Source organism: Choloepus didactylus, chromosome 2 (genome assembly GCF_015220235.1).
Source record: "Choloepus didactylus isolate mChoDid1 chromosome 2, mChoDid1.pri, whole genome shotgun sequence".
Lineage (NCBI taxonomy): Eukaryota > Metazoa > Chordata > Mammalia > Pilosa > Megalonychidae > Choloepus > Choloepus didactylus.
In genome coordinates this window covers 236,242,198-236,264,133 of record NC_051308.1, presented here as the reverse complement: position 1 = coordinate 236,264,133, position 21,936 = coordinate 236,242,198, and the positions used below count along the sequence as shown (strand labels likewise).

At 45.5% G+C, this 21,936-nt stretch overlaps 1 protein-coding gene across 2 annotated transcripts; it reads left to right on the top strand.

The window, feature by feature from the left end:
- The first annotated feature begins 11,008 nt into the window (after nucleotides 1-11,008).
- Nucleotides 11,009-21,507, top strand: C2H1orf158 (chromosome 2 C1orf158 homolog). 2 transcript variants are annotated; one of them, XM_037818725.1, is made up of 4 exons: nucleotides 11,009-11,167; nucleotides 12,074-12,187; nucleotides 19,928-20,105; nucleotides 21,326-21,507. In XM_037818725.1, exons 1-4 carry the CDS (start codon nucleotides 11,057-11,059, stop codon nucleotides 21,505-21,507), a joined length of 585 nt encoding a protein of 194 aa, XP_037674653.1. In that variant the 5' UTR covers nucleotides 11,009-11,056. The 2 variants fall into 2 exon arrangements, with proteins under 2 accessions (XP_037674653.1, XP_037674659.1); XM_037818731.1 differs by lacking the exon at nucleotides 12,074-12,187.
- Nucleotides 21,508-21,936: the final 429 nt, after the last annotated feature.

The window sequence follows — 21,936 nt, the reverse complement described above, 5'->3', positions numbered from 1 at the left end:
GTGAGAATGAATCAGCATGTAGTGGTTACTCATGGCCTCCCTACGGTAGAGTTCAGACTGTCCAGGGGAACTGATCCAGCCTGGGTGCAATGGAAGTGCCTTGGTTGGCTGGACCTAAGAATAACACAGGGGCATCAGGTGAAATCTCCAGTCTAACTCAGAGAGTGGTGGAGTTCATGGAGTTCTGATGTTCTTGGTGGTGGGTGGTGGTGATAGTATAGAAACTGGCTTCAGCCTCCTCCTCTGGGTGAAGAGTGACATTTTTCCTACTGAGCTCCAGCTTCTAGGATCAGATCTTGACTGTTTGGGTTGGAAGAATTAACACAGAATGGATGGATTTTCCTTAGTGATCAACAACTTAGTGGCAGCTGAAGACAGCCTGGAGCTGCCCAATTAGGGGAACTCTGGAGTCAAAGCCGAGCTTCCAATCAAAAGCCTGGAAAAAATGTTATAAGAATTAGAAGAGAGAAATAGGAGGGAAGCCGAGTCTTGAGTCAGAGACCCAAGAAAATTGAAGTATCAACAAACTCAGCCCTTTGGGTTATCAGGAGAATTCAAAGGGACAGAAGACGTATTAGTGAGAACTGTTTCTGTTTAAGATACAGAGCCATTTCATTTGGGTCTAAATCAGAGAAAGAATGTATTGGCTTATGCAATTATGAATTCCAGGGATAAATCAGGCATGGTGTGATCCAGGAACTCAGTGCCATCGACTGCCTTCTCTCTTTCTCTGTTCTACACTCTTCTGTGTTGGTTTCACCTTCATCTCTCCATATGGTGGCCCTGAGCATCTCTATACTTAGTCTTCCAGAGTCAAAGCCATAATGCCTCATTCTCAGCAGTTCTAGCAAAAATCTCATCGCAGCCCACTGGCTCTACTGGCATTCTGAGTGGTGTGTCCAACCAGGGGAATGGAACCCTTTGGCTGACGAGGCCCAAGGCCTGTGCTGTCCTTGGAGTGGAAAGTGGAGTCAGCTCCATGGTGTTCAGACTGAGCATTGAGAGAGAAGTGCTTCCCCCAAAGAAGGAAAGGGTAGCTAGATGTTGGGTATACATCAAAACTTACTATACTTTGGGTATAGTAACTAAACTTAACCCTGAGTCAAGGTACTTGGAAGGAGCCAAGAGATGTCAAGGATCATTAGGCAAGTTCACCAACTGCCTTTTGGGAATGAAAACTCCTTTGGCAGGGATAGCTTAGTTTCCCCCATTGGCCCCACCTGTTATTAAAGAGGTTCTCTTCCCTACTGGCCAGAGACTTAGAGGTCAAGATCCAAGTTTACAGCACAAAGAACCCTGTGAATGTCCCTTAACTTACTTTCAGCTGAATATTTGTCCTGAAATTTGGGACAGAGAGGAATCCCACTGAGTGGCTTCTGGATCCATTCACAGCTGAGCAGCACATGGCTCCACTGGGAAGCAACCACTGGAAACACAAACTTTGGTGGCCACTCACTTTTGGAGAGCATTGGAATCTGAGGAGCATGGTCCCTTCTGAGACAGGTCTCTGAGCTGAGCCCTGTAGATTCCTCTTCTGAAATGTGGCTTTTGGAAGTAGGGGGAGAGACACAGTAGTGTGTCACAGAAGGACAGTGTGCAGTGGACATGAGCAGAGCATGCCTTAAGGGGCTGTGAGAGTCTCTCCTGGGGTCACTTCCAGGGGCTGCTTCCTTCTGCAGATCATGGGCTAGATACAAGCACTTTAACCCCACCCCCCATGGCTCAGGGAATGGAAAAGAGATGGCAGGAACAGGAATGAATGCTCATTGAGGGCCAACTATGTGCTAGGCACTGTTTGGGGCACTTTAAATTTCCCACCTCATGTGTCCTCATGTGACTCCTGCAAGGTGGGAATTCTTAAACCCATTTTTTCAGATGAGAAAACAAGACTCAGAGAGATTAACAACAGCACCTGTTTCTTTCCTCATTCCTGCAAACTCAAGGCCAGCTGATTAAGTAGTTTGCACTGTGCACTGAAACCTGATCTGTCTGACAGCAACTCCTTTCTGCTGTGTCCCCTGGCCCATTGGCCCCGAACTGTACCTCTTTTTCCTCCTCTTACTTAAAGATAAACATAAGAGACACTGTTGAGCCACATGACCTTATCTGAGTCTTCCATTCCATCTAGGTGTCAAGTCAACCATTGTCTGATCTGGGTCAGGTTGATAAAGTCAAGTGTTTTCATTATTTGGTGCATTTTCGTAGTCTGAATGACTCTGGAATTAATAACCATAGGTCCCTCCAGGAATGCACAGCTGAGGTCTCCAGCTAACACTGCTCTGGGGTAGATGGACACCCACATGGACATTTAAGCCCAGATACTCCACCAGTGTTTTCTCAGCAAATCCCCAGGATTGCCCTGAAAAGATCTGCCATGTAGCTCAGGACAAGGGCCATCTGTTAGAAGACTGTTCATTGCATCCAAATTGCTTCCTTTGGTCAGTAGGCCGTGAAGGATGAGGTCTTAAGGCAAAGATGAAAACGGCACAGTGCGTCTCTGCAGCTCTTCGCCACTCTTCCCTGTCAGTGTCCTCCTCAGGACCTCCCTGTCTTTCTGATCCCAAACCTTGTCTCCCTCCAGACCTTCAACCACTGTACCCCCTGCTCCAGAGGGACTGCTTGTTTCTCCTGTACTTCCTGGGCTAGTATAGTTTGGGTTATGCTGCAATGACAGATGACCTCACAGTCTCAGTGGCTTAGGATAACTAAGGTCTTTTTCTTACTCACGTGACACAGCCCTCCTGGGTCAGTGGCAGCTCTGCTCCCGATTTGCCTACTCTGGGACCCAAGCTGGTGGAGCAGCCTCTATCTGAGGTATCTCTGGTCTCCTGGCCAAGCTGGAAAGAACAGGGCAAACCACACACTGGCTCTTCATTTCTTCTTCTCTTTCTTGGGCCAGAGCAGGCAGATTTACAGTCCTGACATTGATGGGACAGGGAAACAGTCCTCCCCAGAATGGGTAACAGATATTTTTGGACAATATTTTGGTTCACCACACTCTCAAACACAGTATTTCTATTTCCTTTCTACCTGTTTAAAAATTAATTTTTAATTATATGAAATGCAAATATGTTCTGTTTTCAAATGAAATCTTATATTAGGGATATTATAGATAAGGTTTAATTCCCTTTTGACCACCCTCCCCTCAACTCCACTTCTTTTCATTATAGGTATCCACTGCTACCATTTTGTGCATGGTCTTTCAATCCTTTAAGACCTGTTTCTATGACAAATATGTGCTCATAGAAAATAAGAGTATTGTTTTGTGGACTGTTCCAGTTTGCTAAAGCTGCCAATTACACAAAACACCAGGAATGGATTTGCTTTTATAAACGGGATTTATCAGGTTACAAATTTATAGTTCTAAGGCCATGAAAGTGTCCAAACAAAGGCATCAAAAAGAGGATACTTTCACTGAAGAAAGGCCAAGGGCATTCTGGAACACCTCTGTCAGCTGGGAAGGCATGTGGCTGGTGCCTGCTCCTGGGTTCTGGTTTCAAAATGGCTTTCTCCAAAATATCTCTGGCCTTCTGTCTGTCTTAGCTTCTCTCTCTCAGCTCCTGTGCATCTTGCTTGTTCTCCCAGGGTGTTTCTCTCTAAGCATCTGGGGGTCCTCTCTTAGCTTCTCCAGGGTAAACTCTGTGCTTTATCTTTTAGCTTAGCATCTCCAAATGTCTTTCTTTCTGCATCTCCAAGCATCTGTGTCTGTGTCAGCTCTTTGCTCTCTTAAGGTCTCCAGTAAACTAATCAAGACCCACCCTGAATGAGTAGGGATCACATCTCCATGGAAATAATCTAAATCCAAAGGTCCCACCCTCAGTTGGGAGGGTTGCATACCCATGGAAACATCCTATTCAAAATGTGCTACCCACAATAGGTCTGCCCCCACAAGATTGCATTAAAGAACATGGCTTATTATGGGATGCATAACAGATTCAAATCAGCACAGCTGTCTTTGCCATAGATTACCTAAAAGACATTATTCTGTACATGTCATTATACAACCAGAGTTTTTCCATTCAACAATGTATTTTGGAAATCTAGCTGTGCAGGTTTGAATGTATTATATCCCCCCAAATGCCATTATCTTTGATGTAATCTTGTGTGGGCAGTCATATCAGTGTTGATTGGATTGTAATTCTTTGATTGTTTCCATGGAGATGTGCCCCTCCCAACTGTAGGTGATAACTGTGATTACATAATTTCCATGGAGGTATGGCCCTGCCCATTCAGCATGGGCCTTGACTAGTTTACTAGAGCACTATATAAGATCAAATAGAAGGAGTGAGCTTGCTACAGCCAAGAGGGACCCTTTGAAGAATCCACAGAAGCTGAGAGAGGAGCTGTAGATGAAACAGATATTTTGAAGACAGCCATTGGAAGCTGATGCAGACATTTTGGAGAATGCCATTTTGAAATGCAACCTGGAAGCCAGCAGATGCCAGCCACATGCCTTCCCAGCTAACAGAGGTTTTCTGGATGCCAGTGGCCTTCCTTCAGTGAATGTACCCAATTGTTGATGTGTTACCTTGGACACTATATGACCTTAAGGCTGTAGCTTTGTAACCAAATAAACCCCTTTTTATAAAAGCCAATCCATTTCTGGTGTTTTGCATTCTGGCAGCATTGGCAAACTAGAACCCTAGCCAAGTAGAAATATATTTATCTGACCCTTTTTAGCTATTGCATAGCATTCTGTGGTATAGCTATATTATAATTTTTAGCCATTCCCTACTGATGGACATACTTGGTCTGTTTCCAGTTTTTCATTTTGACTAGCAAATCTGCAGTGACTATTTTGGCAAATGCCCTTATCTACACTGCGATTCTCTGTGATAGATTCAAGAAGGAAAACTATTGGCTGGGTACATTTTAAATGTTGGTGGGTACTACAAAAGTGCCTGTCCCATTCCTTTTCTATAGCAGATCTCAGATGGGAGGGAAGTAATTGGATGGTACCAATTCCAAAAAGCAAAGGGAAAATTGGCTTGACATTTGGCAGTGAGACAAAGTAGGCCTAGCATGTCCATATTTTAAAAGGATAGTTGCAGGATTGGTTGTGGAGTGCAGGGAGGCTATCATATTATAGGGTTGTTGCCTCTAATGCCCTTACTTCCATCCCACAAAGCCTTGTTTTGCAGGGTTGCCCAGGCTAGACCACCCTGTCCCAACACTGCAGTTGCTTGTCTTGCACAATCTCGCCCAAGGGGAATCAAGTAAGGCTGTGCCTGGGGTGCACATCCAAAGCACTCCTAGTCAAAGGAAAACCCCCCTCAACCATCTTTCTCCTTTACTGTGAAACAGCCCCAAGCCTTTGTCATCACTCAAGGATGGGACACTTGAATTTTAAGTTGTAGGGAAACATTCTGGGTGTATTGCTGCTGCATGGGCAAGGCCCCTTCCGGGAGGCACAATGAAAAAAGACGTGTGGTCTAGTGCTGATCAGGGGGTACATTTACTTCACCGTCCAGTGGCTCAGTTTGCTCACCTTGAGATGGAGATAATCATATTTAGTGTGTGGGATTGTTACAAGGATCAAGTGAGTGGATTGATGCAAAGCATGCCACGTCAATGTAAGTTGTGATTAGCTATATGCCATTCATCAAACACAATTATGGGGGTGCTGTTTATCAGACCCAGGGTGAAGCCCTTGGGGGGGATAACAAGTTACTTTTGTGTGTAGGGATCCTCTTTTCACAGAGAATTTAGGATTACTCCCCTTGGAACTGATCTACCCCAGTTTCCCAAATACACTCCTTTAACATAGGAAAAGAATGGATTTTGTTACCAAAATAAACCTGGTTTAAGCACAAAGGGAAGAAAGGAACTAATATCTATTGACCCCTTATATGTGCCAGACATTTTACTATGTGCTTTTGGGTGATACCTCATTTAATTCTCATAGTTGTATTAAGTATATGATACTTACTCCCAATTTATAGATTAAGGAGCCAAGGAACTTGGCCAAAGTTGAGTGGCTGATAAGTGGTGGAACTGGAATGTGAAGCAAAGTACATCTGCGTTCCAAGCCCACCACCTCACTACTGTTCTGTTCCCTCTGCAGTAACTCTGAGCACATTTGCTTTCTTTAAGAAGTGTTTCTAGGCTATACCAGACCAGGAGGGAAGAAGTCAATTTGTATTTGCCCGTCAGGTCTCATCAGGTCACATGTTCAGAGCACCCCTTCTGGAAAGCCTTCCTGCTCCAAGCAGTGTTAGAGTCTTCTCCTGTGGACTCACATAACACAAGTAGTTCTCTATCATGGTATTGAGCATACGATTTTGTGACTATAAATACTGAAAATATCAAAACCGAAATTGGATTAAGGGGATCCCCAATTTCTAATGTCCCCAGGTTCTTGAAAAGCAAATGGCAACCATCTCTGGAGGAAGATAATATAATTTTAGGCCTGAAGTTATTTTACAAATAATTTTTAAACACCAGTGTATTCGTTAGGGTTCTCTAGGGAAACAGAACCAACAAGAAGTATCTGTAAATAGAAGATTTTATAAAATAGTCTCACGCAACTATAGGGATGCACAAGTCCAAATTCCATAGGGGAGGCAGTGAACTGTCAACTCCTATGAAGGTGCTCAATGAACTCCTCAGGAAATGCTTCGCTGGTTAGCCAAAAAAGAAGTGAAGGTCCTCTCTTTCCCTCCCTTAAAAGTCTTCAACTGACTGGGTTAAATCCAGCTGACTGCATTCTGTCATTGTGGAAGACACTCCCTTGGTTGATGTAATCAGTCACAGCTGCAGCCAATTGACTGATGATTTAATCAACCAGCCTCAAATGTCCTTGCAGTAATGGTTAGGCCAGTGCTTGCTTGACCAGACACCTGAGTACCATCACCTGGCCAAGTTGACACATGAACCTGACCGCCACAACCTGGCACATGAGAAGAGGAGAATTAGCAATAAGAACCTGCCAAAACAATGGTAAAAAATAACAGCTCCATGAGGATTCCAGATTCTGGGGTTCTCAGCTACATGCTGGAAAATAGCTTTGTGTGCTATCTTCAAGAAAATAAAAATCTAAATTTGAAAATTTGGAAGGTAAAAATAAAAAATTGGAACTGTAAAAACTGACACAGCATACTTATAAAAGAATTAAACAGAAATCTAGAACTTAGAAATGAAATTAAAAATGCAATGGTTGGCAAGTGATGATTTGAAGAAAAATTCAATGGATGGGTTTAATTTCATATTAGACACAGCTGAAGAGAGGATAAATGAACTGTGATATAGGTCAAGATATCTGGATATAGAAACTATCCAGAATAAAGCAGGAAGAGACAAAAGTATAGAAAAGGCAGAAGAGATGGCAAGAGGCATTGAGGAGTCTGTGAAAAGGTATAACAAATATATAATTGGTGCCTCAGAACAAAAGGAGAAAGGAGATAGAAGAAATATTTGAACAGATAACGGCTGAGAATTTTCTAAACAATTAAAAGATATCTATTTACAGATCCAAGAACACTTCCCAAATAGCATAAAGAAATCTACTTATAGACACATCAGAATGAAGCTAAAAAAAAAAAAAAAACCCAAAGACAATGAGAAAAATATTTATAAAGACTGCAACCTTAAAAGAAGTAGTAGTTAGATTCACAGTAGTTTTCTCAGCAGCAATTTTGACTCAACATGTTTTTAAGAATCATCTATGTTGTTGCAGAAGCTATAGTATTCTGCAAGAATCAGCTGAACAGGCAAGAGAACCCAGGCACGGACAGACCCACATATATTTAGACACTTGATTTATGACAAAGGAGGTACTGTAAAGTAGTAGTAGAGAGAGAGTGGTCTTGTCATTAAATGTAGTGTATCTACATTTGGGAAAAAATGAAACTTTTCCCTTCACCTAACACCATACACAAAAATCTACCCCAAAAATCATGGACCTATTTTTGATAAGAAAAACAATAAAGCATTTAAATGTTAATATAGGAGACTATCTTCATGACCTCAGGGTATGGAAAGATTTCTTAAACAGGATATGAAGAAGCGCTAAACATAAAGATAAAAAGAAAACCTGTAAATTTGACTATAGTAACATTTACTTAATTGTTCATCAAAATGCACCATTAAGGAAATGAAAATGCACAGAGTGGGAGAAGATATTTGTGGCATATCGAACCAACCAAGGGCTCCTATTTAGAATATGCAACTAACTCCTAGAGTTGAACAGACAGTTCACCAAAATGAAAATCCCAATGGCCAATAGATAAACGAAACCTTGCTTGATTTCATGAAGAATCAGGGAAATTAAGATCACAGTAATATTCCACTTCATACCACCACATGGGTAATATTTAAAACTCTAATAATCTCACTTGATGGTGAAGATGTGGAGTAATGGAAACTCTCATACACTGTAGGTAAGAATGTCAATTGATAAATCACTTTGGAAAATAGTTTGGCGTTAACCCGGTGGAATTGAAGATACACACATATCCCATGATCTAGCAATTCCACTCTTAGGTATATATTACCCTATTGCAGCAGTGTTCAAAGTGTGATCCAATGACCCCTGTACGTCCCCAAGACTCTTTTGGGGAGACTGCAATTTATTTTAAATTAACAGAGCTCAGAAATTTCACTGAAAGTTTGAGATTCCACACTGCAACTAATCTGGAAGAGGCAACCTCTCGTTGAGTTTTGGTGTAGCATCAAAAAAGAATATCTGCAATTATCTGCAAAGGGTATTAAAATAATCCTTTTTTCTAGCTGCATGTCTCTGTGAGGACAGAGTTTCTCCTTTAAACTAGACAACGTACCATAACAGATTGAATGCAGAAGCAGATATAAGAATTTAACTGTTTTTTATTGGGCAAGTCATTAAAGAGATTTGCAAAAATATAAAACAATGCCATTCTTCTAACTATATATTTTTTGCTTTGAAAATGAACTATTTTTCATTAAAATGTTGATTATGTTAACATGCAGTGAGTTTGTCATTATTTTTAAGTGAATAAATCAGTATTCTAAAATTTTACTGGTTTTAATTTCCAATATAGTAAATATTAATAGATATAACCAGTGATGTGCTGGTAAACCAGTTCTCTGATTAAAAATAAACAACATCAAAACACCCAGATTTGTAGTGATCATGGATTCTGTGGTGTAAATATCCCCACCATGATTAGTTTCAAGCAATCAGCGTGATGTGAGGACTGTGGAGTTGGGAAGAAATAAGCACAATGGCTCTCGTGAGCTGTATGAGCCAGCTCCAGCCCACCACTGCATATAATCCATATAAAAAAAGCCCTCTGGGTTTCCCCAAAATTTTTAAGACAGTAAAGGGGTCCTGAGATCAAAAAGTTTGGAAACAGTTGCCCTAGAGGAATGGCTACGTCTTTGCAGCCAGAGGCAGTTACCACATACAAGACGGAAGTAACCACCATCCCAGCTCCATGCAACAAGGTGGAAACTACACTGGGGAAAAGAAACCAGATACCAATGAATACACACCATAGCGTGCCGTTTATATAAAGCCCACAGGCATCCTTTGCTGCAAAGCATATAAAGAAAAACAAAGAAGTGATCACTGTAAAATCAGGATGGTAGTTACCTTTTGGGGAGAAAGTAGGGCACTTCTGGGATGCTGGCAATGTTTCATTTCTTGACCTACATGTTGGTTTTGTGGGGTTTTCCTTTACAATGACTCACTTTACCTGTACATTTATCTTTAATGCACTTTTTCATGCTTGTGCTGTATTTTGTAATAAAAAGATTTTAAAAAGGGAATTATGCAGAATGGGTGGCCCTCCTGTGCCTTGATTGGAAAGAACATCCCCTCTTCTCACCTCTAGTCTTGCCCTGACTGTGGTCCCTGCAAACAGAGGTTTGATTCACTCTCTTGTGTGTCTTCCATGGCCTTCTCCTGCACACGTTTAGTTTCAAGATGGAACAAATGGTTTTCTGGAGTGCCTCTATTTTTGATGAAAGGCCATTGGAAACCATTTTTTTTCTGAATTGGAAATCAAATGTTTTCGTCAATGGCAAGGAAGACTACAGCCTGCATGGTTCTGCTTCTTACACTTGACCATATGTTATTGGCATTTTCCTCTCTCTGTGTGACAGCTGCTGAATATTTCATTATGTGGATGCACCACAAGGTATTGAACGAGCCCTCTGCTGATGGATATTTAGGGCCTTCCTGAAACTTTGCTTAATGAATAAGTGAGATAATGGCTTTTATCCCAGTGGACTGTGAGCCCAGTGAGAGTGAGGCCTGGGTCTCATCTCTGATGCATTGCAGCCTCAGCTCAATGTGTAGCATGTGCTCAATAAAATGCATGTGGATGAATGAATGAATGAAGACTGACCTAACAAATCATACTGTATCTGTGACAGCACAAAGACAGGATTCTTAGTGGAAGCCCCTCAGGCATGGAGCCCAGGGCAGCTCAGACTAGGCCTGCATCAGATGGGACTTTCAAATCCCGGCTGTCCCATGTGGTCACTGTGTGGTTTTAGGCAGTTACTTAATCTGTCTTTGCTTCATTGTTCATTGTCCTCACCTGTGAAGTGAGTACACATCAGGCCGCTGTGAGGATTGAAATGAGTGAATGCACGTAAATGTCTTCTTAGCTGGGGCCTGGCACATCAGGACTCATTAAGTCCTGGTAGAATGTGAACATCTCCATTCACCCCAATTTTACAATTGCAGCAAGAATGATGGCCCTCTTCGGGTTGCCAACACAGGACCCAGGTCATCCAGTCCTGGCTTTTGTGGTAATTGGTGGTGGCTGACTTTTGTAGGGTCAATTTTACTCCTGCAGCATCAGCTGTCCCCTTAAGGACAGTTTTATACCCAGAGTCTATCGCCATGGAGACCATCAACAGTAGGGAATCCGAGAAAGGTCAGCTCTCCCTGGGGGCCAGAAGTGGACTCTCAGAGCTCTTTTGTTCCCTGAAGTTAGCAGGGCAGCTACTACCCACTTGAGAGGACAGCTGCGAAGAGTAGAAGGCACCCCAAGTTCGGCAGGTCCATAGCACCCCTAGAATCCTTAAACTGCATCAAGTCAGAGAAACTTGGGGGCAAATCTTTACCATGTTTTCGACTGCAGTGAGCCCTCAGGCATTTTATACTCCCAGCTGGCAGACTGAACCCAAGTATTCCACCAAAGTGCTCATTGGAAATTGGGTGGAAGAGAGAAGGAAGGTAAGGAGAGAGAAGTGGGCGGAGGGCTCCAAGGAGGTCTGGCAGTGAGAGGGAGGGAGTGAGGTTCATTGCTATTTCCTAATCAAGGGCCACAGATGTGTACTTTAAGCAATGTGGCACCAGGGACTCTGCACCCTACTTGACAGAATAACGCTCAAGCTATCACCAAGGTCTCCGTTTGATTTTGGAAACAGCCTAGCAGAGGTGTCAAGAGAGCCGTGCCTCAGAACTATCTTCAGGGGAGCGTTTGTCCACATCTGGGTGCTCCCTGTCCCCAGTTCCTCTGCCCCAGCCCAGCCCTTCCCTTGTAGCAGCAGGCTTGGCACATGTCCGGGCAGGGCTGCTGCTCTCTGGCTCACCTGGCCTTGCTCCTGCACTTCGGTGTTTACTTTCAAAATGCTCCACAAATATTTGCCATACCTCTGGCCAGATGTCACCGGAGGCCATTGCAGCTTTGATCGCACTTGGCCTTGTTTGGGGAACAGGTGGGTGTAGGTTCTAGGGTAAGAGGTACAAAGAGAGAAGCTGGCTGAGCCACCCCCTCAGGCTCCCGGGGGACAAGCAGTGCCCAGGGATTTTAAGGGCTGGTCTTGCACCTAAGAGAGATTGCACAAAGAGGGTACTGAGGCAAGCAGGGGAGAAGTGTAGGGGAGAGAGAAGATGGCAGTGAGAAGTGGTCAAGCAATGCCAGTCGTGGCTTTCCCAAGGGTTCCGGATGGCAGGCCCCAGCCCCTAGCCCCCGAGCACACTCCTCGCCAAATGCTCTAAGGCAGGAGGACAGTGACACCCGTGCAGTGTGGGCACCACATTTCCCCATTCTCTGCCATCCTGAGAGGTGAGGGGGAGGTTCTCAGAATCTGAGAAAGGATGTCCCAGAGGCACTCCTGAATATTTGATCTTTTCCAGTTCACCAGAGCCACTGATAAGACACCCCCGTGCATTTACAGAAAAGAGTACGTCCCCTTCCCAGACCACAGAGCAGACCAGATCTCCAGGTGGTATGGGAAGAGGCGAGTTGAGGTAAGTGGGCTGGTGGCCCCTGGTTCTGATCACCCCCACAGAGCCCAGGGAACAGCAGCCAGCTTCTCAACTGCCCAGATCCCTCCTGGGAAATACACTCACCACCTCAATACCTTTCCCTGCCTCTGGGGGCTGCCAATCGCATTAACCCTTAAGTATCCGGGTAAAGAGATGCCCTGCAGCAACCGTTGAATCCTAGGCTGGCACCATTGTCCCCACTGTAAATCCTAGTGCTTTCCTGGATCATTCCCATCCCTCCATCCCTCCACATTCTTCCAACAGGATACAGGCAAAAATAGTGAGAAACCAAGAAAAAGGTAAATAATGAGTTAAGGGGAAAAGAGTCAGGAAAGAGCTACAACAAAAATCACACAAGATGCTACAAAATAGAATAGCAGTCATCTTTGGATGGACAGTGATTTTGTGCCATCTGTGTCCCATCCTATCACTCTCCATGTTCACTGAGCAGGAGCTAGTGTATATTGTCATGTTTCGGGACATCCCCCCATACACCCAAGGGCATTCAAGACATTGGTTCACTGATGTGAGAGTGTGCTGGGGGCTCAGGGATCCTGGACCCTTCCAAAAACAGCAGGGAGACCCTCCTCCTAGGTCAACTCCCATTGGTCCCTCCCTCCAGGCACGCACACCCAGGAAAGCAAGCAAGCAGATGCTTGCCCTGTCCCAACCACACTCTGGGCATCCCTACAAGTTGCTACTTTTTGTCAGTACTCTGCTCTTGGAGGCCTGAATTCTGCACCCCCTTCTGACCCTAGTCCTGCCTAAACTCAGAGGTGGGGACAGGAAGGCTTGGAATAAGCTGGCCAGCATCCATCAGGACCAGACCAGTTTAGAGCTGGAAGGAACCCAAGAGATTGTTCAGTCCATTTGTAGATAAAAGGCACCTAGAGAGGAGGATCCAAGATGGTGGCATAGAGAGGAGTGGAAGCTAGTAGTCCCCTTGGAACAAATGAAAAAAACAGAAACAACTAGTAAATAATCCAGAATAACTGCAGGGACACAAACATGACCATCCACTCATCATACACCAACCTGAACTGGGAGGAATGCCCGAGACCACAGCATAAAATCTGTTAAGTGAAAACTGTGGATCCAAGTTGGGGGACCCCTCCCCCCACAGCCCAAGCTGCAAAGCCTCGTGGTGCCAGAGAGAAGCTTTCTCCCAGCAAGCAAATATAGCTCAGCTGAGTTCCAATGGGGTTTCAATTAGTGAGTGTGAACTGCTCATTACGAGGTATGACTCCCCAACAAGCAGACAGAGGCTTTGGGTGACGACTGACCTTGGAAAGCTGGAGAGTTGCCTTGGATTAGTTCTGAAGGGGACTGTCTGTTTCTTTTTTGGCTCAGTGGAGAAAGCCTCAGCCATTTTCATTTCCCAGTGCTGTGGCCAAGACCAGGGTGGAGATAGCAGAGTCAGAGAGAGACCATTGAAATGCTAATGACCTCCACCTAGGGGGTCTATCTTCTCTAAGAGGAAAGGGGTGGGGCCCAGCTCTACTACCTGCCTTCCATTCTGAACTAGACCCCAGAGCCTGGGGAAAAACAGCCACACTTCCTTACAACAGTCAAGAATTTCAGGCTAACAGGCACCACCTGCTGGGCAGAAAAGGGTGTACCAATTTTCTAAGACACACCCTCAGGGAAACTTGATACTGAATATTTCTTCCTTCTAGGACCTGAGCTCATTCTGGTCTGGGAAAACCTGATTGGTGTAACCAAGAAAACCGTGCCTAGACAACAGAAAACTACAACCTACAGTAAGAAAAATGAAGTTATGGCCCAGTCAAAGGAACAAACTTACACTTCAACTGACATACAGGAATTGAAACAACTAATAATAAGTCAATTCAAAAAGTTTAGGGAAGATATGGCAAAAGAGCTGAACCATATAATGAAAACACAGGATGTACATAAGGTAGAAATTGAAAGCTTGAGAAACCAACTGGCAGAATCTATGGAAATGAAAGGCACAACACAATAGATGAAAGACACACTGGAAATATACAACAGCAGATCTCAAGAGGCAGAAGAAAATGCTCGGGAACTGGAAAACAAGGCACCTGAAAGCCTACATGCAAAAGAACAGATAGAGAAAAGAATGGAAAAATATGAGCAATGTCTCCGGGAACTTAAAGACAAAATGAAAAGCAGTAATTTACATGTCATTGGTGTCACAGGAGAAGAGAAGGGAAAAGGGGCAGAAGCAATAATAGACGAAATAATCAATGAAAATTTCCCATCTCTTATTGTCCTAGTTTGCTAATGCTGCAGAATGCAAAACACCAGAGATGGATTGGCTTTTATAAAACGGGGATTTATTTCGCTACACAGTTACAGTCTTAAGGCCACAAAGCGTCCAAGGCAACACATCAGCAATCGGGTACCCTCACCGGAGGATGGCCAATGGCCTCCGGAAAACCTCTGTTAGCTAGGAAGGCAGCTGGCATCTGCTCCAAAGCTCCGGCCTCAAAACGGCTTTCTCCCAGGACGTTCCTCTCCAGCAAGCTTGCTTCTCTTCAAAACATCACTCCCAGCTGCACTCTCTTTTCTCCCCCCAAGTTAGCTCATTTATATAGCTCCACTGATCAAGGCCCACCCCAAATGGGCGGGGCCACGCCTCCATGGGAACATCTCATCAGAATCATCTCCCACAGCTGGGTGGGGCACATTCCAAGCAAATCCAACCAGCACCAAAACTTCTGCCCCACACAAGACCACAAAGATAATGGCATTTGGGGGACACAATACACTCAAACCGGCACATTCCACCCCCTGAACCCCAAAATGACATTATCTTTCCAAATACAAAATATATTCATTCCATCACAATATCACAAAAACTTAAATCATTCCAATAACAAAAGTTAAGTACAAAATCCCATCAAAATCAGTTTAGGCTTGGTCAGTTCTAAGGCATAATTCCCCTCTAGCTGTGGATCTGTGAACCTAGAACAAGTTATGTGCTTCCAATATATAAAGGAGAGACATTCATAGGATAAACATTTCCATTGCCATAAGGAGAAACAGTAAGGAAAACAGGGTTAACAGGAGCAAAACAGTTCCTAAAATCCACAGGACAAAGTCCATTAGATTTCCAAGTCCGAGAGTCATTTACAGAACAATGTTGCATCCTTGGGGCTTGAGAGAGTGGGAGCCTAACCCTTCCCAAGGGCCTTTTCTGCAGCCCGTTCCTCTCCAAACACTTAGGTGAGTGCTCCAACATTTCCACACATTGGGGAGACCACCTTCTCGGCCCCACCCTCCTCAAACATCGGGGCAGCTCCCGGATTCCCTTCCATCTCCGGGTCACACGCTCAACCCCTTCAGAACAGTGTGGTGGCAGCCAGGCTCTCCCCAATTCCCTGGAAATGTGCTCCACCCTCTTTGGGACCTGAGGTGGCAAAACTCTTCCAGAGCATCGAGGCGGAAAGCCCGCCCTCGACCTCCAGGGCAAACTCACCCTTTCCATGCATGTGGGCTGCTCCGCTCTCCCAGCCCTAAACCTCTTGACTCCAGACCTCAACCTCCATGGCTCTGTCTTTGAAGAGATTTTTTCCTTTAATTTTTTCCTTGTCTGTCTCCTCCAGTCCAGACCGGCAATGGCTCCATCTATAAAGATCTCGCAAAAATTCTGTTGGCTTTGCATGAAGCATGCAGGGGTCAAAGCCATCAGACAATAGGAGTTTCCACAAATCCTTTCTGCTTAACTCCTTATCCAATCTTGGCTTGTCCTCAGGTTGGGCTGTAGCTTCTGGGATTCTACCCACTGGAAGCCCGTAATTTTCCAAGCCATCAACTTCTGGTTTCTTTGAACCCAAGAGTTCAGTTCTAAGTTTATCTCTCTCTGCTCGCATTTTACTATAAGCTGCAAGGAGAAGCCAGGATACGTCCTCCACACGTAGTCTGGAGATCTCCTCAGCTAAGTATTCCAAGTTGTTGCTTCCAGATTCGTCCTTCCATCTGACACCAGGACTCAATTTTGCCAAATTCTCTGCCACTTTAAAACAAGGATCGCCTTTCTTCCAGTTTACAACACATTCATCATTTCTGTTCAAGTCCTCATCAGAAGTATCTTTAGAGTCCATATTTCCACAAACAGTCTCTTTAAAGCAGTTTTGGCCTTTTCTATCAAGCTCCTCACAACTCTTCCAGAAATTCCCCCTTATCCATTTAAAAAGCCGTTCCAACATGTTTGGTATTTGCAAACTCAGCAGCAAAAGCACCCCACTTCTCTGGTACCAAAATCTGTCCTAGTTTGCTAATGCTGCAGAATGCAAAACACCAGAGATGGATTGGCTTTTATAAAACGGGGATTTATTTCGCTACACAGTTACAGTCTTAAGGCCACAAAGCGTCCAAGGCAACACATCAGCAATCGGGTACCCTCACCGGAGGATGGCCAATGGCCTCCGGAAAACCTCTGTTAGCTAGGAAGGCAGCTGGCATCTGCTCCAAAGCTCCGGCCTCAAAACGGCTTTCTCCCAGGACGTTCCTCTCCAGCAAGCTTGCTTCTCTTCAAAACATCACTCCCAGCTGCACTCTCTTTTCTCCCCCCAAGTTAGCTCATTTATATAGCTCCACTGATCAAGGCCCACCCCAAATGGGCGGGGCCACGCCTCCATGGGAACATCTCATCAGAATCATCTCCCACAGCTGGGTGGGGCACATTCCAAGCAAATCCAACCAGCACCAAAACTTCTGCCCCACACAAGACCACAAAGATAATGGCATTTGGGGGACACAATACACTCAAACTGGCACACTTATGAAAGATGTAAAATTATGGATCCAAGAAGCACAGTGTACCCCAAACAGAATAGATCTGAATAGGCCTATGCCAAGACACTTAATAATCAGCTTATCAAACATCAAAAATTAAGAGAGAATCCTGAAAGCAGCAAGAGAAAAGTGATCCATCACATACAAAGGAAGCTTGATAAGACTATGTGTGGATTTCTCAATAGAAACCATGGAGGCAAGAAGGAAGTTGGGTGATATATTTAAGATACTGAAAGAGAAAAACCACCAACCAAGAATTCTATATCCAGCAAAACTATCCTTCAGATATGAGGGAAAGCTTAAAATATTCTCTGACAAACAGACAATGACAGAGTTTGTGAACAAGATACCTGCTCTACAGGAAACACTAAAGGAAGCACTGCAGACAGAAAGGAAAAGACAGGAGTGAGAGGTTTGGAAAACAATTTTGGGAGATAGTAGCACATCAATGTAAGTACATTCAACAAAGATGACTGTGAATATGGTTGAAAGAGGAAGGCTGGGATCATGTGGGACACCAGAACAAAAGACGAATGATAAAAACTGGGACTATGTAACTCAGGGAAACCTAGGTTGCTCAATGATTGTAATAAAAGGTACAAATATGTTTTTACACGAGGTAGAACAAATGAATGTCAACATTGCAAGGTGTTAAAAACAGGGTGGGATTGGGGTGAAGATATAATCAATGCAAACTAGAGACTAGAATTAATAGAAGCATTGTATTATGCTTCCTTTAATGTAACAAAGACAATATACCAAAGCTAAATGCACATGGCGGGGGGGGATAGGGGAAGGGTATGGGACTCCTGGCATTGGTGATGTTGTCTGACTCTTTATTCTACTTTCCTTTTGACGCTTTCTAGCTATCAATTTTTTTATTTGTTTGTTTTTCTCTCTTTCTCTTTTCTTTTTCTTTTGCCTCTCTGCCTTCTTTGACTCCTCCTCCATCTTTATGGAGGAAATGGAGATGTCCTTATATAGAGAGTGGCGATGGTGCTCAATACATAAATACGTGACTATATGGAGAAATAAAAAAAAAAAAAAAGAAACAAAAAAAAGCACCTGCCGGAGCTGCTGAATGTCTTGTCCACTCACCAAGCTGTGTGGCTTGTTGGTAAAGGAAGCAAGCAGTGGGTGCTCTGCAAATCAGGCAAGGAATAGCCTCAGTTCCCTTTTCACCATCTGCCTGAGTCAACAGTTTGTCTTCTGCATTTGGGGATCTATGTCAAGATGAACAGAGCCAGGCATCCCTGGGCTGCACTGGCTTTCCTGGACTGTGCTGGCATCCCTGGATTGTGCTGCCATCTCTGGACCACTCTGGCATCCCTGGACTGCTCTGGCATCCCTGGACCACTGTGGCATCCATGGACCACTCTGGCATCCTGGACTTCTCTGGCTTCGCTGGACCACTCAGGCATCCTTGGAATGCTCTGGCATCCCTGGACCACATTGATGCCTTGGGGCTGCTGACCTTCACCACCACTGAAGATGTGAATGCGTTTTAACATAAGCAAGTAAAAATGAGAACCCATGATCTGAGGCTCCCGGTCCCTAACCATCAACAGCTTGTATGTGAGGCACGTAGCCTAGTCCTCAACACGTCAGGTATCCTTTCCTGAAGACCTCTGGATCTAATACAAACCCTGCTAAAAGAGGTAGCCACACATACCATCAGGTTAGAAGGAGGAAGCCCACCAAAAAACTGAATCAAGCAACAGACTGTTCGTTCATAAGGACTTGCTGAAATAGCCTGTTTGTGTGCCGGGAGCCCTGGACACAGGGCAACTGCCTCAGCTCTGTCAGCTCATGTCTTCTGTCTCTCGTTGCATTCCTCCTCCTGGGAGGGCTTCCTTCCCACCCCCCACTTCACTCTGCTCCCCAACTTGACTGTGGATGGATGGGGTCATAGAATCACCACTCAGGGAGGACCCCCTTCCATCCTTTCCCCAAGGCAGGATGGCCCCAAAAGCCAGGAGAAAGGACTAGAAAGTCCCTCTTGGCCCCTCTCCTTTCCCTGCTGGGCCCTGGGCTGCACTGTGGCACCTCCTCAGTACTTCTCTTCCATGGTGGGAAACCCTCCAGCTCACTTTCCCTGGCATTGGAGATATACCAAGGGGCATCTGGAGACGTAGCTCTTGGGAATCTCTGCTTCACTGCCTGTGCCCACCCCACCCCCTCTGGCATTGTGATCTGACTTATTTATGGAACAGCCACTCGACATACTGGAGTGAGCCGACATTGCCAGCCCGCGGCAGACACAGACCGCCCTGTCTGTTCCTGACAAGAGGCTGGGCATGCAACTCAGCATTAGCCTCCCCTGTAAATCAGCCCAGCCCCCAGCCTTCCCTTCCACTGCCAAGAAAATCTCTGAGGGACTCCAACACCCAGAGTAAGGGAGAACTCGGCTTTGAAAATAACCCCCCCAAAGAAATCACCCCCCTAGTTTCCAGCTGAGGGGCCGTAAATCCTTCGTAGGAGAAGGCAATTTATGGCATGTCCTCTGGTTCTTCCCACAGTAACTGATTGAAATATAAGGTGCCAACGTCAGGCTTGCTGTTCAACCTCTTTTATCTCCCTTGGGAAGATGTACTTGGGTGGAATGGGATTTGAGACAAATTGAAGGGGGGTAATTTCAGACCATGAGAGCATTCGATGTGGTTGCCTTGACTCTCTTCCCATTCAGCTGGGTGTCCTCTGTAATTTTATGTGTCACTGTAGCTCATTCTAGGGATGAATTCACTTGGCAGAGGCTGGGGGCCCCCTTGTACAAAGAATCGACTGCAGCAATGCTGGGATGTGTGTTTGGTGGTGGGGATGTGTTAGGGTGGGACAAACAGGTGTGTCTCCCCTTTGGTAGCCCCAGCTTCTGCCTCTTTCCACTGCAGATGGATTGCCTTGCTCTAGTCGATAATGCACATGATGTGTCTGTCCTTCCAGGGGCTCCCGTACAAGCACCTCATCACCCACCACCAGGAGCCCTCGAATCGCTACCTTATCAGCTTGTATGACGACAACTACAACCGGCACAATTACAACCCTGGCCTGCCCCCACGCCGCACCTGGAATGGACAGAAGCTGCTGTGGCTACCAGAGAAAACAGACTTCCCCCTCCTCGGTACCTCCGTAATCCAGGGTTTCCCACTGTGTTGGGCTGTCAGGGCCCCAATCGACTGCCAGGTTCACCTGACATGGGCCAGACTTGTGGAGAAAGACCCCACGGGGGAAAGAGGTGATACAGGGAATGAACCTTCTTTCCCCTCCGGGCTGCACTCTTCCCCTGCCAGCAGGGATAATCTTGGCTGGGTAAGGACCACCTCACCTGTGGACAGTCACCTGGAGCACAGGTGTCAGACGGCAACATCACTGTCCCCTCCAGAGCCCATCAGTCATTGGATAAATATTTCCCAGGTTAGAGGACCTAGGGATACAGCAGAGAAGACCTCTGGGGGATTTCTTCCCTCAGAAGTTTGACGTTTTAGTGTGGGAGACAGATAAGAAACTGTTAGTGAATATGATAACTTGAGATTGAATCAACAGATCCTTTTGGGTAGGAATATGTTCCATGAAGAAAAGAAAAATGGGCCATGGATAGAAAGTGAGTGAGGGTCTGTGAACCTCTTTTGGGTGGAAGGATGAGGGCAGGCCTTTCTTGAGAGCGTAGTTGGCCTGAGACCTGAAAGATGAGAAGGAGGGAGCCATGTAAAGATCTGGGGGGAGAGCATTCCAGGAGAGAGAACAGTCAGAGAAAAAGCTCTAAAGCAGGATTGTAAAAGGACCACAGAGGAGCTCATGAACTGTAATAAGTGTGGATTTCATCCCATATGTAATCCCAGGACTGGAGGGATTTGCATAAGAGAATGCCTTGATCTGGTTTATATTTTAAGCTCCCCCGACCCTACCAAAGACATAGAGTGACGCCATCTCCTTGCAGTCCCACTCAAACTCAGTTCACTTTGAGCTGGTTGCTGTTCTGCATTACATTTGCTTGGGTTTCCACACCACTCCCTTCCCGACTGGGGTGGGACAACTACCCAGGAACCAGTGGGGTGCATCCTCAGGCCGCGTCATGGGGCAGACTTTCCAAAGGCTCCTGTAACAGTGTCCTCCTCCTTTCCAGGTAGACAGGGAGCAGGCCCCACCCTGACGTTCTCAGGGGATTGGCCAAGCCAAAACCCTCCAGCGAGCTTCTCTCTTCCCATTGGTGCACTGCCAGCCTCGGGCCTGACATGGCAGCCGGGGAAAGCCACCTGGGCCCCTGCTCACCCATCCTCTCGCCAAGCAGGTCAGGATCCCTTCTTGAAACCCTGTTCACCTGGACCCTGGTTTCTCTTGCAGCTCCCCCTACAAACTATGGACTCTACGAGCAGCTGAAGCAGAGATGGTGTGGACCCCAGGCTGGCCCCAGGGAAAGCACTTACAGGTCATCTTATCCCAGACCACCGGTGTCTGCTCTGTCCCGGCGGGAGCATGCCATCCCGGTCCCTCCCTGCCGCCTGCACCCTGCCCCACACTTCTGAGGACCACCACCCCCACGGGCAGCTCAGGCAGAACCAACTGGCAGACCCAGAGCATCATCAGATGGTAGACAGCAAGTGGCTGCTGATATATCCAGAGTATTTAATCCAGCATATCCGAGAGCCCATCTCCTCTTCCAAACAACAGATTCCTTTTTTTTTTTCCATCCCATAATTAAATCTCTTTGACACTATTGGAGCATCATGTGTGTGCAGAAGACAGACTTAGAATGTCAGAAAAACTGGAAGGACCCTCAAGTTCCAACCCCTTATTTCACAGGAGGGGAAACCAAGGCCCTGAGAAGTAACAGGGATCCCTCAAGTTCTCCCAAGTTGATGTGTCCTCCCGAGGAGTGCCTGGTAAAGGCAGGAAGCTCACTGACCACCGAGACCCATCCTGGAAATTCAAGGAAGAGTCCAATGTGGCTCTCT